Source organism: Chiroxiphia lanceolata, chromosome 17 (genome assembly GCF_009829145.1).
Source record: "Chiroxiphia lanceolata isolate bChiLan1 chromosome 17, bChiLan1.pri, whole genome shotgun sequence".
Taxonomy (NCBI): domain Eukaryota; kingdom Metazoa; phylum Chordata; class Aves; order Passeriformes; family Pipridae; genus Chiroxiphia; species Chiroxiphia lanceolata.
The window spans coordinates 3,525,696-3,546,330 of NC_045653.1; the positions used below are offsets into that span (position 1 = coordinate 3,525,696).

At 43.5% G+C, this 20,635-nt stretch overlaps 1 protein-coding gene across 13 annotated transcripts in view; it reads left to right on the forward strand.

Moving 5' to 3' along the window:
• Window positions 1–20,635, forward strand: part of PTPRT (protein tyrosine phosphatase receptor type T) — a 448,309-nt gene that overhangs the window by 399,392 nt on the left and 28,282 nt on the right. For 10 of the 13 annotated variants that reach the window (XM_032704671.1, XM_032704672.1, XM_032704675.1 and 7 more), the window contains 4 exons: window positions 415–492; window positions 694–729; window positions 9,725–9,912; window positions 15,868–15,955. In XM_032704671.1, coding sequence (XP_032560562.1) covers window positions 415–492; window positions 694–729; window positions 9,725–9,912; window positions 15,868–15,955 — 390 coding nt within the window. The remainder of the gene's footprint in view (window positions 1–414; window positions 493–693; window positions 730–9,724; window positions 9,913–15,867; window positions 15,956–20,635) is intronic. The other 3 variants (XM_032704682.1, XM_032704684.1, XM_032704679.1) reach the window with 2 other exon arrangements.

The window sequence follows — 20,635 nt, forward strand, 5'->3', positions numbered from 1 at the left end:
ATTTTTGTGGTTTATTTTACTGTTAATACTGACTTTCTGTAGTTTGTATTTTGGGGGTCATTTTTAAGAATATTTCTCCTAGAGATAAAACCATAAGTTTGCTTCTTTGGTTAAAAGAATTGATATTTAGACTAGAGACCTGTGAATGTGGCTGTATGTGTATCCCGTGTAGGAACATATTGATTTACAGTAACTATAACACTATATTTGGGGTGTGGAGTGCTTATATTAAAGAAAATCCATCATGATGACAATGTAATAAATGTAATATGCATGTCGAGATGAAAAATATAATTCATTTTGATAAGCCTTATATATCCCATATTACTGTGTTCTTTGAGGAACATTCTCCCTGTTCTCTTTCTCTCTCTTAATATATGTCTAAAGTCTTTTCCTTATGTCTTTCCTACCTAGCATCACCCTCTCCTTGTTCATTTTCTGTCCAAAGCAAAACCCTTCAGAGCAAATCTATGTTGAATTCCTACTACTCAGGTACTAGTGCCAGACTTTTCTTTCGTTCCTAAATTTCCTTTGCTTTTTTTGTGTTTCCCAATATGACCTATAAGACTGAGGCTTCTGAGTGTGACACCCAGCTAACCTGGTTTTCGTTCTCTGTAACTTTTTTTCCCGTTGATCTTCTGTTGGTTTCCATTGATCCGTGTCGTGTGGGTGAACGGAATTCCATCTCAAAAGTATCATCAGACACTGTCCCCTCGACCACGCTGTTAGGTAAGAAGACAGGTATGGTGTATGGCACTGGAGAGCAAACACACTCATTGTATCCTGAAAATAACTTGGAGAGAGAGCACTGCCAAGTGTTTGGGTTCCAAAATCACGATTTAATCCTGGGGTCGTGTGTTAATTGGAAAGCTTTTGTTTCATTCCTGTTTTATTATTGTTATTAATTGATTTTATTTTTTTTTTTAAAGGAAAGAACAGTTCAAAAATGAAGGTTTAGGAGTTCTAACAAGTACTTGGTGTTTCTTTTTGTGAATGAGGTTTGGGTTCTGGGCCAAATTCCCCCCCCCCCCACAGCCTTGCCTGCAACTTAGTTTTGACTCATAGAGATGGTTGTGCCTGTGCAGCCAGCAAAGAATCACAGAACTGTTTGGTTTGGAAGGGATCTTTTTTATGGAGACAGCTGGAAGAGCTGGGGGTGTTCAGAGAAGGCTTTGGGGAGACCTTAAAGCCCCTTCCAGCACCTAAAGGGGTTCTAAGAGAGCTGGAGAAGGACTTGTGACAAGGGTGTGGCTGGAGTCACAGGACAAGGGGGAATGGCTTTAAACTGAAAGAGAGCAGGTTTAGATTGGACATTAAAAAAGAAATTGTTCCCTGTGAGGGTGGGGAGGCCCTGGCACAGGTTGCCCAGAGAAGCTGTGGCTGCCCCTGGATCCCTGGAAGTGTCCAAGACCAGGCTGGACGAGGCTTGGAGCAACCTGGGCTGGTGGAAGGGGACTGGAACTTAGATGGTCTTTAGGTTCCCTTCTATCCCAGACCATTCTGATTCTCTGATTTATGAGTTCCTCTGCTATGAAGCAGTAAGATGATTTGTGATTGATCAGAACCTCACCAGTGGGGTTTATCAGACCTGTCATTTTGGATTATCTGCAGTAAATGCTCCCTCCCAGACACAGTAATGTGCAGTGACCGCCTTGAACATCATTCAGAACACGTTGAAGGACCATCCTAGACCAGGATGGAATTACAACCAGTGGCTGTTCTTTGGCTTCCAGACTGACAGCCTGGGCACAGAGGCTTGGAGGGGCTGCCACAACACACACATTCATCCTGTTGTCTGTCAAAAGCTGACAGCAATGGATGAGGCCTCTTGGAATGAGGTGGGCAGGGAAAGGAGTCCATTTTCCAGAAGATTTATTCTCGTTTCCCAGAGACTCAATAAAAAAGTCCAAAGCCAGGTTTCTCTTTTGGCTGTGCCTCAGAAACAGGGCCCTGACCTGCAGTTTGCTGGAAGAGGTGAAACTTCTCTGTCTTGCACTCAACATTTGGGAAAACATGATCATCGTTTGGAGGAGCTGTTTCCCCTCTCTGTCGTGACAGAATTGTGGTGTGAACTGCACATTTTATCTCCTGAAGCTCAAGGAGCAATGAACAGGTTCAATCTGTACTTCTCATGGCAAAGCAAAAGCCAAAAAAGCCTCCAAAACTCTTAAAATCCCAAATTTTAGAGAGGAAAAAGAAGAAACAGGAATTTAACTTAGGTATTCAAAACTCTTTCAAACTTTTACTAACTACTATATCCGAGTAAGGATTGATTTCTCTGCTTTACACATGGGATGGGAAGTTTAGAGCACTTTTAAGACATGAATTACACTGACTGATCACCACCCCAGTTCCACCTGAATTTAACAGGCTGTGAAACATTCCTTGGCACTGGAGAAATTTCTGTCTTGTGACTTGAAGACAAATTAAAACCTTGGTGTTCTGGCTTCTCAGAAACATTCATCAGACCTTGGATGTTGCTGTATGAGCAAAATAAGTTTAATTTTTGATGTTCCTTAATATTCATTCCTAGGAAAGAGAAAGATATCTTAAAAAGGACATCAGTCATCCCACTACCAATATCCATCTCTGGGCTCTGCCTGCAGTTCAGTACTGATTGTTCCCAGCTGTTGTACATTCTGCTAATAAATGCTCTGTATCTGCAGTAGTGGATGACTCCCTAGGCTTGACTGGGACAAGATTTGTTAATAGTAAGATCCAGGGGATTTTGGTTTTGCCTCTACCTTATCCCATGCTTGATTAATCCTTTCTCATGTAATGCATGTTTTTAGTGAGGTCATTTTCTCTTCCAGTCCTGGACAATTCTGGATTTTAAATATTTCTCACAAACACCTTCACTAGAGAACTGAACATCTGACACTGAGAAATAAAAGAGATGGATGTCCAGCTGAAGAGGAGGGAGCACAACCTCAGAGGTTGTTTTTGGGAGAAAATGTTCATGGTCAGGAGCTCTTGAGGATGTTCAGGAGATCTGATCAGTGCAGTCCCTACAAGGGAACCAGCATGTCTTTCCCTTGCATCCTCTGTCATCTCCCAGCAGTATGTGAGGACATTTAGCCTTTTTCTCATTTCAGGATCCTCACAACAGGAGCTGCTGCCCTCCAGAGAGGATGGGGACTGCAGTGCCTTGTAGCTGCTTGCAGATGGGCAGAACAAGCAGGGAGAGCCTCCTTGTCATGAAACTGGCTTGGGCTTAGAAAGACAGAGAAATTTTCCCTGGATTTCACTCTTATGTAGCTTGGATGGGCTTTGCCCATTCTTAACCAATCTGCTCTGGATGTATCCACAACCTGGTTTGAAGGACTCAGAGATGTTCAGAAGCCAATATCGCTGCTGTAGCAGCATTACTGGTTCTTTTCATTGTGAGATGAGTTATTTTTACGCAATGGAAGCTCAAAAATCAACAGCTTGACCTGTTCAGTTGTATCTGCAGCCTCCCAGGCCATGCCAGCCCCTGACAAGGAGCTGTGGGAGAGGCTTTCCCATCATTTCCCTGTGCTCAGGTTGGCAGCAGAAGGAGCAATCCCTTGTAGGGTTCCTTGAGCTGAACTTCTCTTACATTTCTTTCTGCCTGCAGAAGATCAGGTGGCTTGGAAAACTCTCTTTTCCAGACATTAATGGCTTCTAGTTTCCTGTGGTGTTTTGAAGCTGCCAGTGGTTTTTCAGCTGTAACTAATGAATTGCTCTGAGAGGTGGGTAGGTCTGGCACCTTCTTCTCACCGAGGAGGCAAAGAGAGATTTGACTTGGCAAGGTTCACACAGCTGAAGAGCTGCAGTTACACTTGTACCCAAATCTTTGCCCACCTCACCAAAGGAACGTTGTGCCTTTAACAGGATTTTTTTTCTAAGCTAACTGATGAAGAAAATGTGTGGAATAGTTTTTATATGATTAGAATGCTCTTGCATAAGGTGTTAACCAAGCAAGTCTTAAGAATCTCTAGAACCTGGAGAAAATTAATTACTTTTTTAAAAAATTATGGATATGTGGCTTCTTCACAGCCTTTGAAATGGAAGGTGTATCCTCTGTTCTCTGTCAAGCATGCTGTCAGAAGGCTTTTTGTAAAGGCTTTTCATAGCTCAGTTGATATCATTTGATAAGGGATGTTTTGACTCTGCTTTCCCATAGCACTGTTGATGTTGTAGATAGTACATTATAGCTGGATATTTATCATATAACAAAGCCTTGATGCACACAAAAAAGCAAATTATTTTTTCCAGCTTGCACCATATCCCTGGTGTAAGGGCAGGAGGTATCAGCCATGCTGGAGTCATCCTCAGGAGATGTCAAGATGACAACCCTTACTCTGGTGCAGAGAGACTGGCTCTGTGTGTAATTAAATCCATCACCAACACCACTCAAAACATAATTTATTTTGTGCAAAGGATGTCTTACCACATCTTATCACTTGCCAAGGCTAAGAGAATAAAAATATAAGCAGAGATGATAGGCCTGTCATTTCAGACACAGAAGGAATTCGTGGTTATTAAAGCAAAAGTTTTGAAAGAAACTTCTCCATGTATAGGAGATGACACGTTAGTTCAGCTTTGCTTTTAGTTGTCTGAGGCTTAAGTTGGTTTTCTAGTCAGGAGGCAACATCATACTCTGTGTCCAGATATCCATTTCTCTAACTGTGTTTCCAAAACAAGATGATATCTATAAAAGCATCTAAAGCTTTAATCCCCACAGGTGCCTGGAGGAGCAGGTCCCCTCCCAGCAGCCTTACTGGGATGTTGCACAGGGCTCTGATCGCACAGACTCACTTTGAGACTGGGAATCTAATTCCTCAGCTGCTCTTCATCTTTATCTGTGACATCTGTGGAGAAGTTTATCAGTTTTTCTGTGGAGGGAAACATATTTATTTCCCTTGTCTGGGCAGCACAAAAGTATATAATACAAGATGGTGTAGCAGCAATAGGCAGGCAATAGTATCTCACCCTCAGGGTTACTCATCAAATGGGGGAAGATTCCACCTCACTGGCCTCTGCTCCAGCTCCCCTCTGCTGCTGGGCTCTGTTCTGTTTCTTTTGGCAAAATAAGACCTGAGAGTTGAGTTCAGCAAGTTCATGATTATTTTCTCCAGGAAAGAGAATCACAAAAAGCACCATTTCATAAGCAGGGAGAGTTTACAAATATGTGAAGTCAACGTTGTAAAATTTGATCCTCTGCAGTTACACACTAAACACACAAGCTGAGATGCCTGAAATGTCTCCCAATCAGACTAGTTATGTGAGAGCCAGTGAATTATTAATTTAATGTCTTCTGCAAAAATTCGGGGTGTTCTGTGAACTCTTAGGCTGATCATGGAATGGTTTGGGCTGGAAGGAACCTTAGAGATCATCTCTTCCACCCCCTGCCATGGGCAGGGACACCTTCCACTGGAGCAGGTTGCTCCAAATCCCATCCAGCCTGGCCTTGGACACTTCCAGGGATGGGGAATCATGAATGTGCCAGCATCTGAGTTGGCAAAGGACATCTTGGTGTGGGGAGTAAGAGTATTGCACTGGAAAGGGTTAACAAACAAAGGTAACAGACCTTGCTGTCACAAGCTGCTAATGTTAGAAATGATCCTCTCATTACCAGCGTGTTTCCAGCAACAGGCAGAACACCTGTCTTATTTACAACTGCACAAAAAAGAACTGTGGAAGACTGGAAATGGTTCTGGGAAAGAACCAGGACCCTGAGCAGCCTGCCCTAATGAGAATACAGAAGCTCTCAATTGATTTGCTTTATCAAAGAGGATCTGAAGAAGTGATTTGATCAGTGCCTGCGTGGGTCAGGATTTCAAATGCTCAGAGGGCTCTTTAATCTAACAGGAGGTATAATAAGATTCAGTGCCTGCAATTGAAGCTAAGCAAAATCAAATTACAATTAGGAAATGTTTAGACAGCGAGGGTAATTAACCATTGCCACAACTTTTGGGGTCAGAATGGAATCACCACATCTTGAAATGTTTTAATTTGGATTATTTTTTGGAACTGTACTCTATCTTTGGTATGCAATGAAATATGATGGTGTGTGTTCCTGTCACAAATATGAGGACATACGACTAGAAATCAGATATGCATATGAAGTACAATCCAAAAAAACCCAATGCACGATTCTGTATGTTTAGGAGTTTCTGAGCATTAGAGTGAATTATTTCCTGCAACTTTCCCACAAAAGAAGTTGTTTTCTTGCTTTTCTTTTCTGACCAAAAACTCATGGACGGCACACGTGCTTCAGAGGCACTGCCAAAAATTTAGTGAAAAGTCTTGGTCAATTTGTCCTGCAAAGTCATCCTCTTCTGCAGGGGACTGGGGACATGTTTGTGAGAAGCTGACAGAGAAAAGGGACTGTGGAAAATTGCTTTGACTTGCCTTTAGTGCAACAATTAGAGTACAGCCTGACTTTGCTGGTATCTATTGTTGTTTTTCCCACTAATAATTGTGCCAAAAGGAATGAGATGTGGTTCAGAGCTGCAACGTGCAGGAAAAGCAAAGCCCGTTTGCCAGCCCTCTAAAGACTCTTTTGCTTGACTGTCCTGGTGAGAGATCACTTTGCTGCTCCCTCCCCTGCTACCTGCACTGTGAATTGTTCACGGGATTGCTGTAAACAGCACATCTTTGAGGGGGTGCTGTGCCTTTCTGAGCAGCTCATTAACCACACTGAGCTCCACACTCATGGGCTGATGAGGTGGAGGAACAACTTGCATCAGGCTTCAGTAGCACAACGTGTAAACTCCAGGCTCGCCTCTCACGTGGCAATTTGTCTCCCTAAAAGCACCTCTACATTTTCCTTGGCCCAGATAAAATGCTGGTGGCAACAACAGACAGTCTGGAGCTGGTGCAGTTGTTGGGATCAGGTTTTCTTGCAGGTAGCACAGAGGATGTTCACCATGTGTTTGTCATGGAGCTCTGGAGGAGGTGATGATCTTGTTTCAGCTGTGTCCCCCAGGGCTGAGAGTAGGATGACCCAGATTGTGTGGTACTTTTCTTTAAGCAGAAACACGTGGCTGGGTGAGGGGCACACAAAAGGTGTGATGCCATGGACCACACTTGACATTCTTCCCTGTGAGGGTGGGGAGGCCCTGGCACAGGTTGTTCAGAGAAGCTGTGGCTGCCCCATCCCTGGAAGTGTCCAAGGATGGGGCTTGGAGCAACCTGGTCTAGTGGAGGTGTCCCTGCCCATAGAAGGGGGGATGGAACAAGATGATCTTTAAGGTCCCTTCCAACTCAAACCATTCTGTGACTCTGTGACAATGCTGCAAGAGTTGTTCCTACAATCAGTGGGGTTTGTACCAATTTTTATCTCACTGACCAAAGAGACCAGTTGTCACTATAGACTCAAAGGCCAGAGACAGACCCTTCTTTGCTTCTGAGCATCTTCTTCCTGTTCCAGACCCATAGCACGAGCACCTACTTTGAGAGAAATTATTCTGGAAGGGAGGGGGCACCACTCTCCTGGTTCTCACGTCTCCCTGTGATACATCTCTTTGAGAAGAGAGCCAAGTACAGCAGAATTAAAGGAACTGATGAAGAGAGAAATCAGTAATTGCCTGCAAAGGAGTTGGCTGATCTGAGCTGCATTTTACAGGTGGCCTGTGCTCTGCTGTGCCCTCCCTGTATTAGCTCCAGAACCACACATTAGTTTTAAGGCTCCCTCTCGAATAGGGATCTCATAATGTTTTCTAATTGGGGCTGATAAAATTGTGGCATTACTTGCAGGTTCCTGAGAGAAGCCAGTTGTGAGATTGGGTTTGTATTAAACCTAATGATGGAAAATTAAGCATAGTACGTCTGTCGGAAATGGTCCGCGATAAAAATCTTCTCCTTCCCATTACGGGAGGTTAATAGGGAATAGGGGGGGAAAGATGCATTGGGAAAGCCAATCCAACTAGGGGAATTAATAGGCCTTGAAATTCCCTCTGCTCAGAGTTCTCACACTGTCATTAGTCAGAGCATTAGGGATGATTATACAAGTGCTTTGGATGTTACTCTTCCTTAAATCCCAAATTTATTCACATTTTGTATGTGAGGGTTGCTTCACTTGAGCCATAGCCCTGTAAATCTCTGAATGTCCTGGGAATGTGACTGTGTTGATGAGAACCTGGGACCTAGAAATCCTTAAATTCAGGAGTCTCATCTTCAGAGCAGATGATCACTGTGCTAATTTATTTCAGAAGCGCAGGATGTGATAATTCACCCACCAGATGATTTTATCTCACTGGTGATCAAGCAGCAGTGTCCACTGCTGGCATTCCTGTCTCCTCCTCACAGTCCTCCAGCTTCCAAACACAGCATATCCCTGTCTTCATATCTTCCCCTTAATCTAACAGTAAACCAGCTAAGGTGTTATTTGTCATGTTTTGTCATGTCACTGGTTCACCAGCTGCCAAGGAGGCAGAGGGATCCCTCACCTGTCTGCTCCTGCCCACCTTCACAGGAGGGGCACAGGGAGCCCTGACTGCCTCTGATCCAGCCCCACAGTGCTTTCTCAAGCAGAGCAATGTTTACAGTAGCATTCTGACCATATTTCTGCCTCACAAAAACCACCCTGAAATTGCAATTTGATTTATTTATTCTTTATCCCTTCAAAGACATGGCTGCAGTGTTGCTGACGAGGGGGCTGTTTCAGCTCCTTGTCAGTGAAGAAGCCCCATATGTGCCAGCTTAAGGGGGGGTTGTGCCAGCTTAAGGGGGGTTTATCAACAATCCAAGGGAGGGAGGTTTTTTATTTGGCAAAGCTTGGCTTTGAGTAAGACCAGAAAGAATTGTGTGTGTGGAAGGACCTGAGCATCTCAGATCCCTGTAATCCCAGGAAAAACCAATGGTATATTTGGCCAACTATTTAAATTTGGTCAACTCCGGTAGATAAGAAACTGAATTTTTCATTTAATCTGAGTTCCTGTTATTAAAAGTTGTTACAGTCAGTTGTTTGGTAATTGAAGTTATTATTTAAATTCTTTTCTATTAGTTCACTGGGAATATCTTGTTGGGTACACAGTTTTGCTGGAGATATGAGGTTGCAGTTCCATCTGCATAGTGATAGATTTCTTTCAATCCATTTCTTTCAAAAAAACACCCTTTTCCTATTAAGTTTACACATCTGAAATTTAAATTTCTGCATGCAGGATAACTGCATTTTTACACTGCTTTATTATTTCTGATGATATTCCATCTTTGTAATTGACATGTAAAATTTTAGGCCTGAACTAGCGGAGCAGTTTAATTTACCTCCGGTGTCCCGTGTGGCTTATTTGAAATGCTAATAATTTGTTTGCTGTTCACTTGGGCCCCTTTCAGTTATCTCGTGCTGTACACCCCAAATGCTGCTTGAATCTCTTGCTCATCTGTGTGTATCTCTCAGCTGTGTTCTTTGCAGGTTTGTGAAGACAGGTATGTAATTTTGTTGGAGTTCTGGGGAGCTCACCCTTTATGCTGTGTCCTCAGCAACCTGGCTGGCTGTTCACTCTGTTCCCATCTCTTTGAGTTTGTCTCCTTGACACAAGGAATTACTCCAGTGTGATTTAGTTTCCAGGCAGCTGAAGGCTGTTTGTTTCTTACTTATTTATGTACTTTATAGCATGTGTGTTTCTTACTTATTTCTTTGCTTCCTTTCACCCGCCCCGACCTGCGGGGTGGTGGAGAAACAGGTAAAACAGAGAATGAGCCTGAAAATACCAGAGTGGTGAAAGCTTGCTTTGCCTCCCTGTCTTTCCAACAGACAGCAGCCATGGAGAGATGCCCCAGCCCACGCTGACCATCCAGACCCACCCGTACCGCAGCTGCGAGCCCGTGGAGATGTCCTACCCCCGGGGGCAGTTCCAGCCTGCCATCCGAGTGGCAGACCTGCTGCAGCACATCACCCAGATGAAGAGGGGACAGGGCTATGGCTTCAAAGAGGAGTATGAGGTATGAGGAACCTTCACTCACTTATAATAGAGGAGTATAAGGGCAGAAGACCCTTCCGAAAGATTTATCGCGAGATCAGGGCTTATTTCGCTTCGGGAGACTTTCCTGCCTGGAAGAGGCATCTTTCCTAGAGACAGTTTTGGGTGTTTTCTCCTCCTGCATTCCAGAGAAACTTTCCCTGGTATGAGAAAAAGGTAAGCCCTTGCAGAGATGTTTGAAGGTCCCCACAGAGGGGGACCAGGGATGGTAAAAGCCCTGAGAAGAACAGGGGGTGTGTCTTTCCCCAGGCCCCGTGTTTGACAAGCCATGAAGGTGAATGTTCTTGAAGTCCAGTGTTCTTGACCTTGGAAATAAATTTTCCCACAGTCCTTCCACTGCCTGGCATTTTGGGGGTACCTGTACATTGTCTTTCCTCACAAGAAGTTGCACTCACGAGGGATAGAACCTTGGAAGGGAGGATAGCTGTGTTTTAAGAGCTTCTTTTCCTTAATTCACCCTCTTAATCCTTTCCTTTCTTATTTTGGTTTATGAGGGCAGGATTTTACAGCACTGTCAGCCTTTGGTGGCCCTCAGGTACCAAGAGGAGGTGTTTATTACAGCAGTAAGTCAGTGACATTTTGCTCATCCCATAGCATGTACCCTCTCTCCCATAAAGAGCAGACAGTAAATATTTAACAGGTACTGAACTCAATGCAGGACGTGGAGTCCCACAGTCCCTTCCTTACTGATCTGCTTTCCTTGGATAGTGTAAACCAAGCTGTAAGAAAAGGAAGGGGTTTTGCTTGAGCTTTTGGGGGAGCTCCAAATACTCCCTCGCCATTGATCAAATTTAATCACAGTGCCATGACCTGAATGCAGAGTTGTAAAGTCAAAGGCAGGAATTTGTGCTGCTTAAATGAAGGTGGAATTTTCCAGTACGCTCAAACCTCTGGCTCAGAATACACTTCCAAATCTGTATGATGAGAGGAGTAAAAGGTAAGCTGGAAAAATGAAAACCAGCCCTGTTCCCCTCCACATCTTAACCCCAAAGCTGGAATGACCAGGAATATAATCCAAATGACCAGAAAAACACAACACTGGGGAGGAGTTGGAAAAGGAATATACATTTCAAGCAGAGCAAACAGAGGAGGGAAATAGCATCAAACATATGTGAGGCTCAGCTCTAGCAAGGGATAATTATAATGAACATAGTAAGCTTGTGGGAAGGCAATAAGCAATTAATATGCACAGTGGCATTAAAACTACTTAAAAATAACATAACAGCTGTGAAAAATAAGTTACTTAATGAAAACAGCTCACTTTTGCACCCTGCAAGTGAGAGTCCATGGGGTTTGTACCCTCAGTGCTGGGCTTTGCTCTAATTCAGAGGGAGTCTTTTCCTGGTTGTCACCAGGAGCATTTTTTTTTAATCAGATGGAATCAAAGACTGTTTCATAGCAAATGTTTCTGGAAACTGTATGTTAACCAGGTCTACTCACTCTTGCCCCATAATCAAGCGTGCTAATTAAACTATCAATATAAAGAGCTGCATTTAATATTGAGAAAGGGTAATAATTCCCTTAGGAGATTTACTGAGCCCCCCCTCGGCCTCCATTTCCATGAGCAGTACCCAAACCTGCATTCAGCCCAATTACAGATGCCCTGAGATCTAGTTCTTGATGCTCAAGAAGAAAACAGGTGCTGGCATATATGTAATTTTCTGGCACTGGCACGGGTAATTATCAAAATAGCACATTAGCATGAAAAATGTCAATGCAACTTTCAGCTCCACAAGTTGTGCCTTTCCCAGAAAGTGCCATCTACAGACGTGTGTAATGACGGTGACATTCCATGGATTCGCATAATTCCTTTTTTTCAGGAGGAGTAGCCTGGAGGCTGCCACGAGCTCACAGATCCCCTGGGCTGCTCCACCCTTCAATCGGCGCTAATTGCCCGCGGTGACGGGCGTTTTTCCAGCCTGGAATTCGGGCTTTGGAGCACGGGATGCAGGCAGCACTTGGGCTCCAAATAGCAGCTCCACAAAGCAGGGAGGATGTCAGGAATCTCCGGGAAGGTGGGAGGTTGGAGCCGGGCTGAGAGTGGGGATCTGCAGGAGCACAAAGCTGCAAAAGCGGCTCTGCAAAACGCTTTGCAGAACAGTCGATAAAATCTTAACAAAGAATTTGATGTCTCTTTTTGAAACGTGTTTTCAGACACTAATATCAGTGTCGCCTCCAAATATGTTCTTTTTTTTTCTTCCAAGGAGCTGATTTTCTACTTACTTTGCAAATTGATAGCATAAATTGCAGCCTTTTTAGTGACATGTTACCAAATAATTTTACTCTCATGAAAAATCGCTTTGAAGGGAGCATATCAGTCACACATGACAATCTCTTATCTCTGTATATTCTCATCTCTGCTCGGTAACCTGGAAATTGCATTCCATGTTAGTTTAAAGGCTGCCTGCACCTTCCATGTTGGGGCACAGGCAGCGGGTTTTACTGAGGGCATCCAGAAAAAAAACCATTTCTGGTGGCTCCATGCTGAGCTGAGAGGCAGGATGTGATTGTGTAAGAGGTGTCAGTGCTGGTGTGAAGTGGATGATAACTGAGTGTGAACGTGGGAATCTGTCAGCACTCCCCGTGGGGGGGTTATTTTGGGCCTTCCTGTGCACCTGAGGGCAAGGTGTGACTTGGACCTTTTTGGGCTGCTGCTTCTGTTCAGCAACGAAACAAGCAGAACAGAAGGGGAAAAAATCTTATCCGTGGCTCTGGGTGTAGATGGCACTATTTGGGATTAGGAATAGCCATAAACATTTAAACAGGACTCATTTAAATGTCTCCAGTTCCTTTTCCAGAACATATCAGCCCTGATTTGTTGTGAGCTGTGGGACTAGTCCCGTAGACTTACTGCAAGCACCAATTACTGGCTGAGGAGATAATAAGCTTAATTACCCAAACTCATTTCCCATTATGATTTAGGATGTCACTAAAGCACATTCTCCTGCTGCATTACTGAGATGGTTTAGCTATTTTGGATTTTGTGGCTCCTTCCTCAAGCATCATAGTATTGAAATTCTTCAGCTTATGGAAGTCACCTCTGGGTTTTAACCCTTGAATTTCTGCCTACACATCTTCCTGTGGTCAAAAGAAAGATCCAGTGGTCCAGGTTATGATGTAGCACTGCAAAATGAATGGCTGAAATACTTCTTTTCAGGTTATTTTTTTTTTTTTTAGCCAAAGCATTTTTTAATTCTGGCTGTCAGCAGAGTTGTGGGAACAGTTTTTCCACCACTGTTGAGAAGAGAGTGACTGCAGGGAAAGGGCCAGGGCTCCATGGCACAATTTGGGATGAACAGGGAGGCTTTTAGCTGATGTTGTTGCATTTGGCAGCAATACTGCAGCATTGAGGTAGATCAGTGCAGATGAAGGATTCAAATTTTCGTATTTAAATTAAAAACAAACAGCAGACTAACTAAATGCATCCATTGGAAATTTAAATTGGCTTGCAGTAAGCCTCAATTTAATGGGAACACTTCAGTCATGTTTGGGCCGTGGTGCTTAGGAGGCTTGATTGAGATGAATCTGACTTTGAGAGATCTATCCTTGTAATTTCAGCTAAAATTTAGATCAATTTATAGTTTAAAAAGCTTTGCTGTAACCTAAATTCCACTAGTGGGAAGATATTTCAGTATAAATTTCACAAAACTTCTCTAAAAGGAGTTTAGAAAGTTTTAGAAGTAGAAAAACCCTAAAAATCAAGTATAGTTTTTTGAACACTGAAATTCTGCTGTTACCAAGTCAAAGAAAGAAGGGGGAGCGTTTCCTGTGAAATATGAATTAACTACCAGTGCCTGAGTGATCTGTCCTGATTTAACATTGCTGATAATGCAGATAGAAACAGAATTAGTAACTCTTTTGCAGTTATGGAGGTAGTTATTGTACCAACAAAACCTGAAGGAGCAGAACATTATGTGTGCTCCTCTTTTTGTGGATGCAACCTCATTATAATTGATATTTTTGCCTTTATTTCTAATGCAGTTTCAGTTCTTGGTGCTGCATTTTTAATGATCACACAGGAAAATTCTTTGGGCTGTACAACCAATGTACATGGAGTTCATGTACCCCAGTTTGTTCATCTGATGTTTGTAAAAGCAGGGATATAAGGTGCCCCCCTGCAAAGGTAGTTTGTGTTGCTCACACTCCTCTCTCCCTTTGGGGCTGGGCAGTTCTGTGGGAAGCAGAGATTTCTGTGGGATTGACCGAGATGAAAATTCCTGGACTCTTAAATCTTTGGAGGCTCTATCAGCAAATATAAAAACATCAATTTCAGCAGAAAATTTCATGTTCAAATCTCATGAAAGGACATGGTTTGTCGAAAAGAGATTTATTGGGCCTGAATGTGTTTTCTCTGGACAAGACAGCTCAGTCCACATGGAAGTCATGAAGAAGGGTTTGCTTTTATTTCTTTTATTTCTTTTCCTTTTCAGATCAAGCTCTAATTAGGTGCCTCATGCCTGTTGCCATTCTCTGGTCAACCTGCTGTAATTTGATATTAGTGGAAAAATAAGGCACCTTTTTCCTCAGACTTTGAAGATGAAAATAAGCCTTCCTCACCTCTTTTCTTTTGCTGGGGGATTTTTTTGTTGTGTGTGGGTTTGTTGGTCGGGTGTTTTTCCTCAGGAGATGAGCTGCTATTTGGAAACAACTGTCTGCAAAGGAAATCTATGTGTGATCAAAGCCCTCCCCAATTACAGAGTTATTACTCTTTCTCCTGGGTTTTTGAATGGGAACTGGCTGTCCCTGGTTTTGTCAGCAGTGCTCCTGGCAGTGCTGCAGTGCCTGACATTTGCTGTCCTGGATCCCTTTGGGGGACATTCACAGCGATCTGCTCTGCCAGGGGTTTGCTCATATTAAGTTTAATTGTAATGTCAGTGTTGTAGATCCTAATTGTGTCTCTCTGCTATTGCATTCAGGCACATAATAGACCTGGATGGCTTGTGAAGATGAATATAAATTCATTTCCTAGCACAGCTGCTAGCTGAGGCAGATATGATTTTACGATGATTGGGGTATAAAACCCCCGTAATTCCCCGGGGAGCAGAAATAATACAATTCATAATGTTGGTTTTGGTGATGTAGAATCTTGTTAGGGAGTACATCTTGGAGGAGGCTGAACTATTGAGGCAGTTCAGGGGGAGCTGTTCTTCTCACCCAGGGCTGTCTTCCAGCCACCATCCATCCCATGCCAACTGCTGCTTTCCAGGCTCTGCCTTAAATTCCTCCCTGGACATGTCTCAAGGGGGAAGTGGCTCATTCCAGTGTGTTCAGAGCAGTTGTAGGGCCAAGCTGTAGGTAGGGTAGCACTGAGTGCTGCCAGTGTCCCCTACCCCATCCTTCCTCAACTGAAAGAGCAGATTTTAGGAAAATGGCTGTTTATTTTCCTACTTCATGGGCGTGTTTCACCTGCTTTTGCCCCTCTTCCTTACACATGACCTAAAACCCCTGAGCTGCTTTATTTTTCCTCAGAGAAAACCAGCTAGTGGATTGTATTGCATCACCCATTATTAACACAGAAATTGGTGAAACCACTGTATCTATTTTCAACTTCAATACGAAAGGCTGAGCGCTGCGTTTCAGCCCTCTGGCTTCTCTCAGAGGTGTACTTACCTGAGATCTCCACCAGCCTTGTTCTACAGGGGAAAATGAGGTTACCCTGTGGCTGTAAACAAATTCCCCTGACCCTTTTAGATGAGAAGTAGCAGGAGGAAAACTGTTCTTGGCTGGCAGAAGCCAAGAGATGCAAATTGGTCTGCACATTTCGCATTAGTGGAGAAGCCCTTTCCTCAAAGAGCCTTTTGCTTGGTCAGCTGCTGAATTATTCAGCGCCTTTATTTTTGTCCTGCTCAGGCCTCTTCACCCACCTGAAGGCCTTGGGCAGCTCTTTATAAACAGCCCACTGTTGTTTGTTTTGCAGGCACTCCCCGAGGGGCAAACGGCGTCCTGGGACACGGCCAAGGAGGATGAAAACCGCAATAAGAACAGATACGGGAACATAATCTCCTGTAGGTGTAAATTCACATTAAACTGAGCTTCCTGGGAGATTTTATGTGCATGCTGTGGGAAAGAGTGTGTTTGAGGAGCTCAGTGCAATCTGGTTTCCAGTGCTGAGCGTTCAGGAGCTCAGTCCATTTGTTGCAGGCTAACACGTTTGGGTTTGTTTTATGGGGGGGGTTATAATTATTTTACATAACATCATTGCATGGCTTTGTGGGGGTTTTACCCATCTTATATCAGCCTTGCTTTGTGCTTCATGTTTGTAATTTTGTGAGATTCTCACAGTATGTGACAATGCCCATTTTCTGTCCATTTTTACTTCATATCCCAGAGCTTTCAGTGCCACACGAGGGAGCACAAAAGGAGCTGCAGGTAGATCAGATTTTTAAATCTGTCTCAGAGATCAGATTTTCTCCTTCCTTGTGGTGAGGAACCAGTGGAGCAGTCGCTGCTTGTCCCCAGAGAGCTGGTTTGATGGGTGGGACAAGCTCAGCTTCTGTCTCAGAATCACAATAAGGCAGCTGAAAATGCACTGAAACCTCTTAGTTTACTTCTTTCAGTGATCATTTATCGTTGATGTTACTGGAATATTGATACATTGCAGAAACACAGGGCAGGGGAGGACTCCATAAAGCCACTTGGGTCAGCTTTATTCTCCAAGTCGGGATTAGATTCATCTCTCTTATTTTTATCAGATATTTCTGAAGCCTCTTCCAAAGTTGATCTCCAAGGCTAAACTTTCCACAGGCTCCCCAGGCAGCTCATCCCAGTGTTTCATTATTCCTTATGACTGCAGGGAGGAGGTGTGAAAAGTAATTCTTTTCAAGGGCTGCTGAGCAGCATCAAGTTGGAGAAGCCAAGCTTGAGACCATCAGAACAAGAAATAAGAATATAAATGAATGTGCTATAGATTTTCATGACTGGATAAATCTATAGTATACTATAAAAGCAAAATTAAGTCATGCTGAGGGATATATTTTGCACTGCATTTTTTTTCTTGGGTTAAATATATATTTCCTGTAGAACAAATAGACTTTACCAAAGAATTTAAAAAAAAAAAAAAACAAACAAAAAAACCAAACTAAACCTAGATTGCAAAGAAAGATCATCTCCTCTCTTTTAAGACTTGAAAGAAATTATTCATGTGGCACTTTGAGGGGGGGACTGGCACAGAACAGCTCGGTTCAGAGCCCCTGTGGCAAAGATGCAGAAATCTGAAAACGAAGATCAGAAGTTTGTGAGCCCTGATCTGATCCCACTTCTGCTGTTGGCTTTGCACTGGTTGTGAGCAGGTCACCAAGGCCATCAGTCTTTTTGTCTCCCTGTGGAAAATGGAAGTGACAGCACTGGAACATTACAATTAGCATGAAAATTGCCTCCCTTAACTTCAGCTGCCTGAAAGCTCCACCTCGCTGGGAGCTTCCTGTGGCAAAGAGAGACACCTCCAGCCAGAGGCCCAATTTACCTGTCTGTACAATTAACTGAGATTAAATGAGTCTAAGGCAGATGAATCATCCATGCAAACACTGGATTGAAGGTGGAAGTGCCATCGTGTGATATAAGGAGGGAAATGTGAAAAACTTTGTTTCTCTGTGTGATTCTGAGGAAGCACTTGGCATAATTTAAAAGTGGAGGTGAAAAGAGGCCACACCATGTGCAACAGCCACCATCCTATTTAGGTTGAAGGTGGTCACAAAGAAAACGTTGAACTTCCAAGTGAAAAGTGAGAAGTTAGGAAGCAAAATCCAGGAAGATAAAGGGTCTGTTATCTAAAGGGAAGGTGCTCACAGAGATGAATTGTTGTCTAACAAAGAGTGATGTGAGCCTTTTAGCTATAAATATAAATAGAGGAACAGAGCAGATAGGAGGTGATGAACCTGAATAAGGGAATGCAAAATGTAATCAGAGCTAAGGAAGAAGTGTCTGCACAGGATAAAGTGTCAGAAAAGAAGCTCAAGTGGGAAGGGCTGTTGGGAAAGATTTCAGAATGGGGTTTAGAGGGTGGAAAGGCACAGATAAGGAAAGCAAAGTGAAAGAGGAAGGATGGAGGCAAGCTGAAGGTGAATAACAAAGCTGAGTGGGTTTTCTTCACTTCAAATATCAGAACAAAGAGTTTGAGGAGGAGACAACAGCTCTTCTAAAACACAGCAAAGAGAATTTAGTAATGTGCAATAGTGATAAAATGGAGTGAAGTCCTTGCTTCTGTTGAGGAGGTCTGAGAAGATGAAGGGAGGATGCCTAAGGAAGGAGCATAACATCCATCATTTTGTAAAACCATTGGGAAATTACAGCGGTGTCAGACCCCACTGATGGGCAGCACGGGGCAATTTCCCTGAGTAAAGGCAGTGACAGGATCCCAGAGCTCAGAGTAGCAGGAAAGGGGTTCCTTCTAGGCATGTCCAGCAAATGAATTGTGCTCTGGTGGGTACAAGCTGTGCCAAAGCCTGAGCAGAGGAGGGGGAACGTGGTGACACCCTGAGCTGCTTAGTTGTGCTAGAATTGTAATGGCTGGGGAAACTCAGAGCAGGCACTGGTTGCTCCTGCCAGTTGATTTGGTAAAAGGCTGCAGATAGCAATTAACATTATTTATTTAACCACCAGTGCTGTTTTATCACTCCTAGAACAGGGTATCCCCTGCCTTATGGAGAGTGAACTGAAAAGCCAGGTTTTGATCTAACTTCTGTAACTGCTTCAGAGACTTGTGTTAAAATGGGGGTTTGTAAGCCCTTGCAATAAGTAGCACTGCTCAGTGAATCACAGCAGATTAGATCTTGTCTTTCTGGCCTTCTGAGTAATAGCACAGTTACAGGACTGTTTTACTCAGCTCACTGCTCTCCCAGGGCTGGATTAACATCCTGCCTCTCTCTGAAAACCCACATCGTGCTGTCAGCCCCAACACCTCTTCTTCATTTGCAAACCAATCTAGGAGCTAATCTGCTCATGGAGAGGAGAGGCAAGAGAACTCTAAACTCCACCATACTTTAAATTCCAGATTTCCAGGGTTTTCTTCCACAACAGCAGTATGTTTTTGGAAAAGTAGAAAAGCTGAGCAGTGGATCTGGGGTCTGTATGCCCACAGAAATCCACTGTGGATGGTGGGAAGATGCACTGCAATGGCCCAGACTTACCATGCTGGAGGAAGCTGCCCTGCTCAAACCTTTTATTATATCAACTGAGTCCTCGAGCTTTGCTCCTGCACTGGGGTTATAAAAGCTGTAAAACAAAGACAGCTGTGGAGATGCAAAGTTTGTCTTTAGGGGGCAAGGGTAGGCTGTGGATCCATCTATGTGCTGACCAAAATGATTTAAATCTCTAGGCTCTAGGGCCTAGATATTGAGGCCTTCAAAGAGCATCAGAAAGTGGTTGTTAGTGGAGGGATGTTGAGCTTTTGTGGGTTGAGCTGAATCTATTCCATAGAAGAGAAAATACTCAGAAGCTATATGGGACCTTTGGTACTGTTTTATTTCTCCCCATCTTGTTCAGATTTAGAGCCATTACATTATAGGGGAGTAAAAAACTCTCAAATGAGAGCTGAGGATGCAAAGACATGGGATTGTGTTTTGCTTCAGCTTATGGGAGAGCACTTCCTGTCCCTTTCTTTTCCCCACTGAGCCACCCTGGGTTTAAAGTCTTATGGTGTTCCACTAAAAACTATGGAGTTGATGACAAAAGACAGTAGAGAAATTTGCTGTATTTCCTTCATGCTCTGACTGCCATATGCTTTGGGCTGGGAGACTGTGAATGAATCAGAGTATTTTGTGGTGGAAGAGATGAACGAGAGAGAGATTAAAGGAGCTTTCAGCAGGCATGCAGGTGCAGTGCCCCTAAAACCCTACATAGAACCACAGCATGGTTTGGGTTGAGGGGAACTTCAAAGTTCATCTCATTCCACCCCCTGCCATGGGCAGGGACACCTTCCACCAGCCCAGGTTGCTCCAAGCCCTGTCCAACCTGGCCTTGGACACTTGCAGGGATCCAGGGGCAGCCACAGCTTCTCTGGGCAACCTGTGCCAGGGCCTCACATATCAGCATTGGATTTAGAACAGAAATATTTCATCCTCCAAGCATTTTTATTGCATGGTTTCTCCTGTAGTGCCTAAACTCCTGTGTGTCTGTGCAATGTCCATGGCTTATGACCCTGAGAGGATGGGATTTATCCCACCTTGCTGTTACCCAGCTCTCCAGGCACAGTCCAGGATCAGTGGGGGGAAAAAGGGGAGGACAGAGTGTCCTTGAGAGGGCAAATCATCCTTTTGTACCAGAACTGGGTTGAGTCATTTCAAAAGATGTCTGGATTTCTCCCTTGACTGTGGGGAACCTTGACAGCCAATTTAGACGAGCTGAGTAATATTTAGATGGCGAAAGTTGTGTGAGATTAATCCAGTGCTGGTGTCAAAATGAGATGGGGAGAAATTGCCATGATATTTCAAACGATCACTAATGGGAATTTTGACAGAAGTTTAAAATGGTGACAATTTTGTGCTAAAATGGGATCACAGTGCTTTTCACTGAAATTCTTGTCATTTTTGAAATCTGTTTTAAGACCAATTTTCAGTCAAAGTACTCTTCATATAAATTTAGACTTCTGCTAACTTGCATACAGACTATAGTAAACAGGGAGAAATAAAATTATTTATACGTTTGTTAAAGCCTATTTCCATTTTTTGTGGTTCCTGAATGCAGGGGGT